At 28.7% G+C, this 14,453-nt stretch overlaps 1 protein-coding gene across 1 annotated transcript in view; it reads left to right on the top strand.

The window, feature by feature from the left end:
- The first annotated feature begins 5,418 nt into the window (after positions 1–5,418).
- Positions 5,419–14,453, top strand: part of LOC112593632 (neuroligin-4, Y-linked-like) — a 286,318-nt gene continuing 277,283 nt past the window's right edge. Inside the window, exon 1 of the mRNA XM_025338126.1 lies at positions 5,419–5,889. Within this exon, the coding sequence (XP_025193911.1) occupies positions 5,436–5,889 (454 nt within the window). The 5' untranslated portion in view covers positions 5,419–5,435. The remainder of the gene's footprint in view (positions 5,890–14,453) is intronic.

Raw genomic sequence — 14,453 nt, 5'->3', positions numbered from 1 at the left:
ATTACCATAGATTCCACATACCCACATTCTCTATTCTAAGAAATAAATACTGTATAATGCTTATACAACATATACGTGAAATTGGAAAATAAATGTATAAAACAAAATGGATTTTATATTATCAATTATAGGTAGTAGTTATTACGAGAAAATCATAAAACTAATCACATTGATTGGCAATAGATAACAGTTGGTATTTATTTTAATTGGCAATAATATTATAACTCGATGTAATACGCTCGAATATTATTATGTTATGTATAATATATTTTTTTCACATAATATTTCGTGTTTTTTGTTAGGTATAGAAATTATTATTCCCTCACGAAGGCACCCCCCACACATAAATAACACCTCGTACCCGTTGATTCGATTTGAGAACACGTTGTTGGCGCGATTCGATTATACAGCCCACTGACTGTAAAATATTATTGTAAACGAAATTGAATAGTCATTGGACGTAGATATTTTAACTGTATAGTGTGTATATAATACACATTTATATCGTAGAGATATATCGTTTCGTATAGGAATATGATACTGATGCGATGACAACGTTTGTTTAGAGAGCCACAGTATAGCGTGTGGGTTTGACGTTGGGTTGTGGCAATATTATTATACTATATATACTTATTTTAATAATAATATTATACAAACAGTATCATCAATACTTATTGTTTTTCTAATAACTATTAAATTATATATTTTTTCATAACAAACATAAAATATATTTTATAAAATAATGCAGTTTATTTTTTTTCGATCATTAATGTTTTTATTATACAATAGCTATAATAATCAAAAATTATTTTGTATATATTGTATTTTTTAAGTCCATATTTTAAAATTTTAAATACTTTTAAGTCCGGTCATTAGATATATATGCAGGTAGAAATGTTTGTGCTCTGTATATAATACAAAATTAATTTATGTTAAATATATTAATCAACATGTATATTGATAGATTTATTTAATTTAATTTAATGTTTCTAATTAACATACTTACTTAATCATCTAAATTATCAGTCCAGTAACATCCAACGGGTAGATAGACAATCTTTCTTTTTCATAGTATCCATGTCTATATTGATAAGGTTCTATTTAATGTAAATGTATGTTTTGAAATGAATGACGGCTGTATGACATAAGCGCCAAAGATACAAAAATTACATATCATTTGTGCCAAAATGTGTTAGACATAAGCGCCAATATAATATTATATACCTGTTATACCAATGTATGACTTAAGCGCCAAAGATATCGTTTGATGTTTCAATTTTATAAAAAAATTGTCAATAATATATATACAAATACATATAATTTTAATTAATTGGTTGATTTTTTAATCTAATTTGTTTACACATTCCATATGATATATTTCACTATCTTGGTAATTTCTTCTATTGTACAATTATTTCTCTTGGTACACCTCAATGAAACATTATCGCTAGCTATTTCTTGTAAAAATCCATATTTTTGATTTTTAAATAAAATGCACGCAATATCTTTATTATTAATAGTTTTTGTAAAATTAATTTTAAATAATGACACTTACTCGAATTCTTACGAAGTATGTAGTAAAATTAGTTATGTAACATAAAACTGCTTACACACTGTCTATGTGACAATCTATCGTAATCATATAATACATTTTTCGATTAAGATTAAACTTTTGCAATTTTTGAATGATATACTTAGTTCTAAATTTAAATATTTTACCTCCTAAGCTACATAGAATTTTAGTGCTTTAGAGCAATACGATTTTTTTTATTTTTATCTCATTTTGGTATTTATATCTTTCACTGATGAATGACATCTATACACAAGTAATAACATATCAGTAATAAAAGAAAAAAATTGTTATTTCATGCAAACAAATCACACACACACACACAACATAGAAATAAATATAATCACAAAATTCATATTGTATATTTTAGTAATAAACGAACATTTTAATATGATACTTAATAATGTAAAATATAGATAGTTACATAATATAACGAATCAAAAATTAGATATAATAATTGATACAATTACATAAATATTATATTATATTAAATTAATTTCTTTATTTTTCATAAAATATGAAAAATAATGCAATTTTCGAGGTGAAAAAATGATTGTAGCACTAAAATATTATTTTATTTTATTTTATTTTATTCTATCTATATAACACAGATCCTAAATTTATTTAGTAATATCATAAATAAACTACTAACAAATCTCTAAAGCATGCGTAAGCGTGACGCCTATAGATAATATTGAATAATCATCAAGATAATAACGGCCTATCGTATATATAAATCCTTTTACTTGATTATACTCAGCAAAAAATGTAAAGCAAAAAAATATATTTAAAGTATGATGGGCTGTAAAAAAAAAAAAAAAAACAGTAATGAAAATATGGCTTGTTAACTTCGTAAAAATGTCATAAACAGATATTATTATATATTTTGAAATATGCCATAAAATAAAATATAAAGTATGATGAATTTGTTGAAACGTATATTTATTTATTTATTTAATATATATACGAACAAGCTTTTTAGATACTGGATCATTTTTAATAATAAGGTGAACGACAAACGTAAAAATAAGACTCGAACAAAAAATATCAATTGCCAAATAAGGGGACGAATTATTTTGTTTCTAATTGATCAATAAAAAAAGGAAAATTTATTTCCAAAACTAAAACTGAAGGACAAAATTTACTGCTAATTATTTAGACAGATGTAATGTAATAAATCGAATAATGGCTGAACAAAATTTCATGAACAGAATAATAATCAATAACGTTTATAATTCGTGGGAAACGTATATTATTATCCTACACATTTTTTTCTTATTTGTGAACACATCATATCACATTTTGATGTTTTAAAGCGACTATATCAATTAAATTTTGAGTACTCTGTAAATCAAACAAATTTAAAAATCGTATTTAACGATATTTTTATAAACATCAAAGTTTTTGTAGTTGTGGGTGCGATGGGTATTAAAATTAATTAACAAATAGATGTGTTGTATATGTATATGGAAATATAATATGTCTATTGCAAGCTTTCAAATATACACACAATCACACTTGTGTGTTTTATTATTCAATACATATATAAAATACTAGTAATGTGTACTTTGGTGAATTTATATTAAAACGGCGTCTTCGGAGTTGTCGTCATAGTCTTTTCTCCGTAAACTTATTTATAGGACATGACAGTGCCGTCGTCGCAATGTAACTCGCTTGAGCGGATTAACGTGCAAGCTTTAAAAACTTTTACTAATCCTTTTTCACAAAGCGAGTCTTAATAAAATGATATGATATAGTATATAATTCCTACCTACATAACAAAAATGTTCAAGCATTGCAATTCTACTCGTTTGGTTATTGAAATGATAATTTAAAATCATTTTGTCAGCGTATTTAATATGTTCAAACTTAAAAATGATGTATTTTAATATCATGCGAGTTGACAACGTTATACAATAACAATATTAGGCTGGGTCATAACTTTTAGATAGCATTTTAGAAGAATGAAAATAATTTTCAACATGAATAAATATGTCATTTTACAGTCGTTATTGAATCGATCGATATTAAAATTATGATGTGAGCCTCAATAATATGAATTATATATGAACATTATATAACATCATTATTTAATCCAAGTTTTCGTGACGGTAAATTAATTTTTATTCTATTATTTATTGTTTTAAAGTCTTGACTAAAAGTAATTTAATACACTGAATAATTATTACAATTACACATACTGCACTATATAATTCAAACGTTGGTACGCGTATTATAAAATTACTTTAACTCGAAGATGCCGTTTATACTGACCCAACTTTAAATTGTATTTGTGTTTTCGTTAACCGTTTTATTACAATAACAGTTAACTCTGTCTCATATACGAATAATTTCATTAGGCAGTGACCGATGCTTGTCCAGTTCGGTCGGGCTACATTCTTCGATTAAATCAGGTTTCGTCGTAAGCTTTCATTTTCAAAGATCAGGAACTACCATAGTAATTGCTTTAACATCTTAACCTTTGTAAAATGCCGTCTTGGTAGTTGTTGGAATAACAAAGTGATGCTTCCATGAGCCCGGCTCTTGGCATGCGTTAACAACATCCATTGCTATCGCCTGAGGTTATTTTTATACAAGTCAGATAAAGGATTATAAAGCCAAACCTCTATTTAAAGAACGTGATGTTTCTTTCAAATACCTACATATTGGTTGAAAGGACATTTGATGAAAAAGCAATACATTTTTATTGCTTTAAAAATATGAAGTTTTACGTGAAACAATATTTTTGTTTGATCAGAAATAATGAATATGTAATATTAATACAGTATTTAAGAAATATTAAATTATAGAATAATTTTAAAAGATTAATTCACTAAATAAAAAGTTTTATAATGAAAACGTATTAGTTTCATAAAAACATTTTATATATTATAGAAACGAGTTTTGTTAAATAAAGTTTCAAATGTATCTTCTACGATACGTGCATCAAACAAATAATATATACATGTTTGTACATACGTGTACACATACATGTATACACAAATGCATATACTTGTAAATATGAAATAGATTATTTCTGTAAGCCTGAGATTTTGCTTTTAATGAAGTACAAATTTAACATTATTTTAATTTCGTACATAATACGATTCTCATATGAATACGAGTAATATTAACAAAATGATTTAACAATATTTAAAAAAAAAAAAAAAATTACAAAAATACATATAATTATTTTACGGACATTTATACGACAGACATTAGATGTGAACTGGACCACGAGTTATCTAATACTGTGAAAAACCATCCACAAACTTAATTTTTTCTCGTTTTAATTGTATCTAAATGCGCGGTTTATAAACCGAAAAACACGTTTTGTCAAACTTTACAGGGTGTTATGATATTACAAAAATTATAATTACATTTATCACGGTTGTTTGCAGGCTCGTGACGAGATCGTTTCACAGCGGTCACCCACGCTCATATCGGCCGTCGAATGAACACGCTGGACGACGGTGACCGCGAATCCAGTTCGCCACTGGACTTTGGCGTGGTGGACGTGATAACCACCACTATCGTGTACCTGACGTGCACCGTCGCGGTGTACGTGCTGTGCACATTCGTCGAGGACGCCATTGACGAACCGGCCACGCAAGCGGCCGACGGCACACGGACATCGGCCGCGGCACCGCCGACGGCATCAGTATCGTCGGAGACATCGGCAGCTGGGACGGGAGCCGGTTCGTCCGGAACAGCGCCGCAACAGCCGCACGCGCCGACTCGGTCGCGACCGCCGACGGAACCAGTCGCGGACCAACCTCCGGCGGGAACGGGAGACGCGTCGCGGGCCACGGTGCCGGATGACATGGGACGCGAGAAACGCCCACGGTGATCGGTGCCGCGGCCAATGATCGGCCAACCGACCGCGAACGCCGCGGCTGTGGCGCTGACCGTGGCGATCGTGGCCGTGGTCGCGCTGTGCACACCTGCCGCGTTTGCGGCCACGCTCACGCGGGTCGTGCAGACCCGGTACGGCAAGCTTCAGGGCGTGGTGCGCACCGTGGACGTGGCCGACTCCGCGGCCGCCACCGTCGACACGTTCCTGGGCGTGCCGTACGCCACTCCGCCCGTCGGCTCCAATCGGTTCGGACCCACACGCACCCCGTCGCCCTGGGACGGCGTCCGCATGGCCGACACCCCGGGCCCCGTGTGCCCGCAACGCTTGCCCGACGTGTCCAACGAGACGGCAGCACTAAACCGCATGCCCGTGGGCCGGCTCGTCTACCTCAAACGTCTGTTGCCGTACCTGCGCAACCAGTCCGAAGATTGCCTGTACTTGAATATCTACGCCCCGTCCCAAGGTCAGTGAACTAGCATACCTATCGTATTTTTGATACGCGGGTGGTCGGGTGGATGGGTGTGCGGATGTGATGAGACGGAGAGAACGAGAACCGCTTAGTGCACCTCCGTCTAGTAGCTCGCTTCTCCGAGGTCCTTACGTCCACATTGTGTATTAGAGCATTTACTAAAAACGTATACTTCTGCTGTACAATTATCGGTTTTACTAATATAATCCCTTGTGTTATTAATAAGAGGATTTAGAATTAGATGATACCTGTCTATCAGCTGTTCCTCTGACCATGTCCGTATCTCTACATGGGTTGAAAGTAAAATGATTGTTATTAGAACGTTCGTTTGGAAGAGAAAAACTCGTGAGTCTGAAATTTCAATTATCCCAGTATGATCTTAATGAATCAACATTTGTGAAACTGGAAATCGTCATCCTTCGTATCGATAGATCCGTCAAAACCTATAAGATCATTAAGGATATTAAACAATTTCTACAGACGACTGAAATGAATCTTTAAATTTAATTCGGTAAAATGTTGAAAATTAATTTGAGTTCTCGTACAATTCTAACCATCCAGATATTTTGAAATATTCGAAAGGTTTTGATTGCGTCATTAGAAGTTATTTTAAAATTATCATTAATATTTTGTTTCACTTATTTATTTTTATTATATTTCAAGTTTAAAATTCCCTTAAGAAATATCCTTATCGTTGTCTGTAAATGGTAAATATTTACTTATAATAATAAGATTCTTTCTCGTTTTCTCTACACACGTCAATACAAAAAACCATCAGCATGTTTTCAATGTACGAGTATTGTTGAGCACGTTACAACATTTTTTTTTAGCAAAGCATAAAATGATAATATTTAAACATCATGTGTACTAGTCAGAAAATATTACCTAGTGTTAGCTTTGGGCAAAAAATAAATTATAGAAAACATAATATATTGAGGACTTAGGCTTAAACTTTAACAACAACAACCACTGCGTGTTACCGCGGTTGGTCGTTATGCGAGTTTCTGTAATCATAATTCATGTTTTAAACCGACCGCACCTAAACCCGCGGTGACTTAAATGTTCTACGGTAGCTTTAAGACTCGATGGTTTGCAAAGACAAACCGTAACAAGAGAATAATATTTAAACTCGAGTCGTTTACAATAATAGCAGTAGTTATCTCTCGGGTAGAATATGAGATATAAAAAAATAAATAAATAAAAGCAAACCGTTATTATTACTGTAGACGGTAGACATAACAGAAATGTACCAAAGTACATCGAAATGTAATCCATAACAATAAATTATACGGTTGTATACTTTCTTAGCTATTATGTGAACTACGTAACATATTAAGTTAATATGCTTACTTATAGCTTTAAGTATAAATATATAGTACACATTTATTGAGTGTTTCGATATTTTCTTCCAAATTTTGATGTTGAAATCCACTAAATTCAAGTATGTGATCGTGTGGCGATATATTGCTTGATTATGATAGCATTAACTAGATAAATATAGAATGTTATATGGTACGCGTTTGAACATAAAATTGAATCTAAGTCTTCAGGTATATAAATATTAGTTTACGTCAGGATTCAGTTAAAGAGCTCAAGAACAAATAATTCCACTTAAATATATTTTTATGGACATCGTGGGTTTTTCAAACAATTATTATTCATTATTATAATATATTTATACGCCATTTATACATTATTGTATTTGACTCATTTTACAACACCTCTCCACCGTACAATCTGCAATTCAAAAAATGTATATAATAAAAGAGTAGAAAATAATGAGCAATATGCCCTAATTTGTTGATATTTAATCACTTAATTGATTACAGAAATTAACCATAATATCCTGTCCAAAGCACCATCAGTCATTTGATAGTCAACAAAACGTAAAAATTAAAAATTAGTTTTTAATGAGTAGATTTTAGTATTATCAGTTGATATTTTATAGATTTTGATATAATTTTTTTTTAATATTGATAACATATAAATGCTGTCCTTAGTTAGATCTTAATGGTCCATGTATCACTATAACCACTCTTTTATTTTAAATATTAAAACAGTTATTGATTGGTGTTATTTGGCAGTATATCAGGGTATTCCAAATTTAATGTGCATAAATACTAGTAATTTTATTGGTTCTTATTTCAATTTTAACACACATAATTTGAAACAGCATACCTACATAACATAATTACTACTCATAGTATTTATGAATATAAAACGTTAACCAAGTGACCGTTATAATAAATAAATAATTTTACTTTGTATTAATTAGCATACATCATTTTGAAAAAAAAATAGTCATCATAACCGAGACCTTTTATAGAAATTGTAATTTATATATAAACATTATTGTGTGCAGTGGTTATTTTATGTTTGCATAAACAAAATGTACTGAAATTAAATTCCGAATTAGATTAACAAGTCTTATATTAGAAAAACTAGGTCTTCAAATCCACAAATTAAATTTGTTTACTTAGGAACGTTATATTTTTCCATCTTTTAGTGCCGTTGGCAAAGAGTCAACAGTGGTTTATAACATTTTTCCTAGAATAAATGTAATTGTGTTTAATGTACGCAATTATGAATACTAAATATATTCAATCATGGTATACAGATGAAATTAATTTAAAACTTTTCTAGTGATCTAAAGCAATTATATATATAAACATAAAATTCACATCAATATTTATAATTACACAAAATCATGGTTCTGTAATACGATATGTACGAGACGAATAAAAGATACGCATTTTTGTGAGAAGATTAAAATGTTATTGATAATTGTCTACTTTATTTGCTACTGTTCCGAATATTCTTACATAATGAGTGGTTCAATTAATTAAATATTAAATTTTAATATTATTTTGTAAATTTTGAGATAACTAAATTATATTTTATGCTAAATACCTATTTAAATATATATAATAAATTATAAGTGATGAAGAATTTCTTTTGTAAAAGGCGTTTAAGACAAAAAAATAAAAAAAAAACGAAAACAATAAACTATATTCTTTTTTCTTAAAAATATTTGGTGACTGAATGTTTACTGTTTACGGTCTCTAAACGTCGAGGAAAAAGTAAACGTTGGCCCTATTCACTGAGATAAAACATGTACCCTGCTGTTGTATATCAATATATATTTAAAAAAATAGTGCGATGGGTATTATTTAATGCTAAAAAATTATGTTATTTATACACGATATTTATCGTAGTTGACACATTTTTCGAATTATACAGATCAAAAAAAAAAAAAAAATAATAATAATTATGACGTGTCACTAGTTTTGTTGTGATATAATAATAATTATTTTATAAAATCAATCAACGGAAATTACTCTGTTATTAATTTGTTTTTTAAGCAAAGAACATATTATTTTTATTTTTTTAGTATGGGTACAAATTCATTAAAAAGATCAATTTAATTTATATGTTACATTTGGAATGCTTGTAGTGCGTCCCGACATAACTTTAAAATTATTTCATATTGCGTAACTTATATTCACATGTGAAAACTAAAAGTTATACAAAGAATGCATATTTTAAAATTTTTAATTTCCTAGGAAAAAACAGTAAAATATAAAAACAACTCATGAAAAGTTACACTTCAACTTTTGCCAGTTCGTTTGAATATTAAGACTTTCAAAAATCAGGTAGGCAAATTAATTAAAAACACAAATTTGAGTCACGTTTGTTTGAAATTAATTTAAAAACCGTTAAGCATCTCGCATTAATTCCTGATGCGACAGAGTTATAAATTAAATTATTTACGAATAATACTACACATTTTGATTTTTACACAAACATACCGCACTGGCTATGGTTATAATATGCATAATAATTATGACATGGATTTAATTGTTGAAACAACATATTTAATGTAGTAACGTCAAATAAAAACGATTAAGCTAAAATCTATTTAAATTTTTTTAATCTATATAATAATTGTATGTTATGTCGATTGTTGCAAGTAAATAAATTTACCTACCTAAATATATTTATACATAATATATATCAGCCCGCACGTGATGACTATTTCGTATATTAGGTCGTTGTACATCTGCCGTCACCGCTTACTTTAATACATAAGCAAAATCATAGTTATTGTTAGTAGATGCGTAATAAAAATCATATAACTAAACAAAAAATATAATAACATTTTTTAGTGGATTAATTTATAGAAAATGTTTAATAATGTTATCTTTTATTATACAATATACTCAATTTTTAAAAAAACTTATTATCTAACTCAGTGGTTCTCAACAGGGGCAATATAGCCCCCCCCCAGTGGGCGGTGAAGTGTCACTGAGGGGCAATGAACTAGTTTTGGGCGGTAAGGGGGCAGTGAACTAATTTAGGTACTTATTTTTTTAAATTAATTTCCATAATACTAGTACTATAAATAAAAAATACATCAAATATAAAAAATAAATAAAAAAATGAGTTATTAGATTATTTCAATTTTTTCTTTTAAATTTTCCAAATACCCTTAATTATAGAAGTCTCACATTGTAGGGGCCGTTAAAAAATTTATTGACACTCAAGGGGGTGGTAACTTAAAAAAGGTTGAGAAACACTGATCTAACTATTCAAAAAAATTAAAAAACACTTTAAAAATAAATAAATTTAAAATAAAGTATATGAAAATAAATTAAACTTAGTAGTAATGAAGCTAATGAGACTCATTGTCCATCATCGTCATATTTTTTTATCAGTATATCGGTTAAATACAAAATTTGTGATAAATAATTAACTATATGTTCAAAAATTATAATTTATTATTATAAACACATAATACTTTATATATTAATAATTAATAAGAAAATATTGTTAAATTTTTAAAATAATACAAAAAATGTAATTTCATTATTTGTCTTATTTGAAATATACATTTAATTAAATATGTCTTGGTGGATAGTAAATTACACGAAAAATTTAATTCTCTGACTATTTGCTTAGGCATTAAGTGAAATATCCGGTTTGACTTTATGCCTAAGATATATATATATATTATATGTTTTAATAATAACATGTATATGAAACGTTTGAGTGTTAACAATTTTATGAAAAATTGTATTGAAAAAAACAATTCTAGAAGATTTGAAAATAATTATTATTTGCTTATTAAAATATAAAATAAAATAAAAATAAAACCTGAACGAAAAGCAATATAGAGAATTAATATAGAGTGCATGTATTTATTTTGATATATGATCTTACAATATGAATATTGTACGGTTAGTCACATATAATATTATAATACACTAAGTATACTATTATTTTTATTTGTGAAGTTATTCCCGCGTGAAAGTGGATAGGTATACATATCATTATACATTTATTCGAATTCACTTAATTAATGATTATATTAATATGAGTACTATTATGTATTAAAAAAAAAATAATAAAAAATAAACTACCACCGTTTTTTTTTTCAAATATGCATATGAATTTAGTAAAAAATAATTAACAGTGATGTATGGCCGAGTTTGAGTATAATTTTACTTTTTATTTATCTATGATTAACGATAACATGCTCTAGACTTATATTTTATATTGATATATGCAACCTAGAAAATTAAAATAAATGGTTACATCATTTGAATATAATATTTTATTTAAATTATATTTAACATAAGATTGATATCTTTTCTTTTTTGTAATTCTTATATAATATATTATTATTTAGTAATAACTCGAAACTCGTTTTACACAGTATCTTTTAGTTATATGTTTTAATATAGGCAGTAATTAAAATATATTAAGCTTAAACTGTTAAGACTAAAAATAAAAAATTGGGTAAAAATTCACTATTTTTAAAATATAAGTGTCTAACTGGTTGGATGTAAAGACGGTCTGCATATGCACCATTATTGTTTTTAAACAATTTGAATGGTATATCCCTTCAATGTATAAAGACGCGATATATAACGATAAAAACTCAAATGGATTCAGCAGTACTTAGTTTAAAATATTTAAAGTCATACGGTTTGTTCATTTAATATTTATATATATGTAGATCATCTGATCATGCTGTTCAGTATACGACATGATGCATAATATTAATATTAAACATAAATTATTTCTTTATAAAATTAAACTTTTTACTAAAAAAAAAAAAGTAATTATAAATGATTTAATATAAATTTTAACATAATGTTGGCTAGTATCCTAGTTTCTGATGCATAAATAAAAATAATTTTTCATTAAAATTGCGGTTTGTGTACGACCCTATACAATTAATTTTCTCTTTTTTATCTGAACTTAATAAACCTAAAACTAAACACGTATTATTACTTTAACTATATTATTATTATAGCAACTGATTTGTAAGTATTATGGATTCGAATACATAGACATTACCCTGAAATATTTTTATAGTTTTTTCTGATACATAATGCAACACGTTAAAAATTTTGGAATAACAATGTATATAGGTTTTTGAATTTAGAAAAAATAATGTTTGTAAGATCTTCTGCATATAGGTATTGTCGACTGAGAGAAATCCAAACATTGGGCAAATTCTGTATTATAAAAATAATATAAATAATAAAAGGTTCGTTTGGTAAATATGGATATACATTTTTCATTTTTAAAATCATTATTTTTTTTATACAATTGACTCACGGGTAATTGTAATATTGTAACAGTACGATTGATTGTATATTATTTTAAATAAATCATAATTTATTACATAGTATATAGATTTTTAAATGTATAATATTTTTATATTTTATATTAATTTAACTAGAATTTATATACATTTCGTAGAACCAACGAAAGATTTTGTTTGAATATAGCATATACAATAATACCACTGTTTGAGTTGAATTTAAATATTACAGAATATTGAATATTGTTGTTTACTTTGTTTTGTAATAAAGAAAGTTTGTTATTGAGTATTGCGACTTGGTATTCTTTATAATTTTAAGAAATGCATTTGATTTTAAAATTAATTTTATTTTTATTTTAATGTGACTTATTTTACTATTATTATTTGAAATATAGGTCAAATAACTGATTAAATATCATATAACAATATTATGATAATCCATAAAAGGTTGCCTTCGACATAAATCTTATGACGTATCGTATTGCATCGTGTATTATAGGAATAAACAAAATTATGCCTGCAAATCAGTTCAATATACGAATATATAATTATTTCCGACCCCATGTTATATTATGTAAAAAATGTTTTCAAATGATTGTATTATAATAAAATAAAAATTAAGTTCCTTTATAGATGATGCGTCATTTACAATATTTATTGAAAAAGTTTTTGGATATCAATATTATACATCATCTATGTAAAGTGTGTATATACTAGCTACAAGTATTATAAAATATGACCGAAACGCCTTTGTCAAGCTCAAATGTTTAAACTTTTGTAACTTTAATACAGCCATGATGAAATATATCGCCTTTGCGTATAATACGTATAATACTATTAAACGATTCCGACCAACAAAAGAACCTTAATTTAAAATTCGAATATTCATATTAGCAAATACCTATACATTAAAACTATACTGCGAACGGATTATTAATCTTATAAATCTCACTTCGTATCGACCGGACCGCTGCACTTGCCATCGGTGTACTAAACGCGTCTAGTTTAATTCTAATGCACATGTGCTACGATCTCTAGAATTTGTATTTTAAACGTTTCTGTATTCGGAGTAGGAAAATCGCCGTACACGAACCCGGGACAGAGTTACGTAGTTATTATTATATTTTGTCGTATTGCGTACAACTAATACGTCATGAAACGAAAGCTCATTAAGTAATCTGATTAGCCCTAGCCCGTAACACACACATATACACACACATACTCACACGTGTACATATACTCTGTGTATTGATCTGAGTTGGACGTAATTGGCTTATACATGTATTTTGTTCACGTTGGAAAAGCTTTTTCAATTACGCCGATTTTACCGGGCTACTAAAATATTACGTCCTTGGAAAAGTATTTTCCCTACTTCTCCCCCGCCCTTCTCGTCATCAATATTATGTATTACTCTGTCTAAATATGACTTGCACAGCTCACGTCATTAATTATCGTGATTATTAGATATTATTAGACGTGATATAATGTCCCTGCTAAAATAATATATTATATCCACATTTGACTTTGATCGTATGTTATATAGCACTATGATTTTCGTGGCACACCTACACGCACACGAATAATACACATGCTCACAAAGTACCTATCGCACTTTATTTTACAACGACGACATGTGACACGTGCCGCGATAACGCGTTTAACGTCATAGTCGCATTACTGTGGTTTTTTCGCGCACACGTCCTGGGACCATGTAAAAATCGTCGCGTGAGTAGAATTTAAAATAGCATCAACGTACACAACGACAGGAATCTATTGTCACGGAGAAGTTAATATTTTATATTTCGTACTACGCTATTGTAAAATGATTTCGAGATCGGACGATTTCAATCAGTTTGTCTTTATAACTTTTCCTATTCGTACGTTGGATCACACTATTGGGAACTTTGCCAACGTAAAATGTGACCTTTAAATATCTCGGGGGAAA

Source organism: Melanaphis sacchari, unplaced genomic scaffold, assembly GCF_002803265.2.
Source record: "Melanaphis sacchari strain LSU unplaced genomic scaffold, SCAv2.0 Contig20_pilon_pilon, whole genome shotgun sequence".
NCBI classification, from domain to species: domain Eukaryota; kingdom Metazoa; phylum Arthropoda; class Insecta; order Hemiptera; family Aphididae; genus Melanaphis; species Melanaphis sacchari.
The sequence above is the reverse complement of the archived record's forward strand: the minus strand, read 5'-3'. Positions and strand labels throughout refer to the sequence as shown.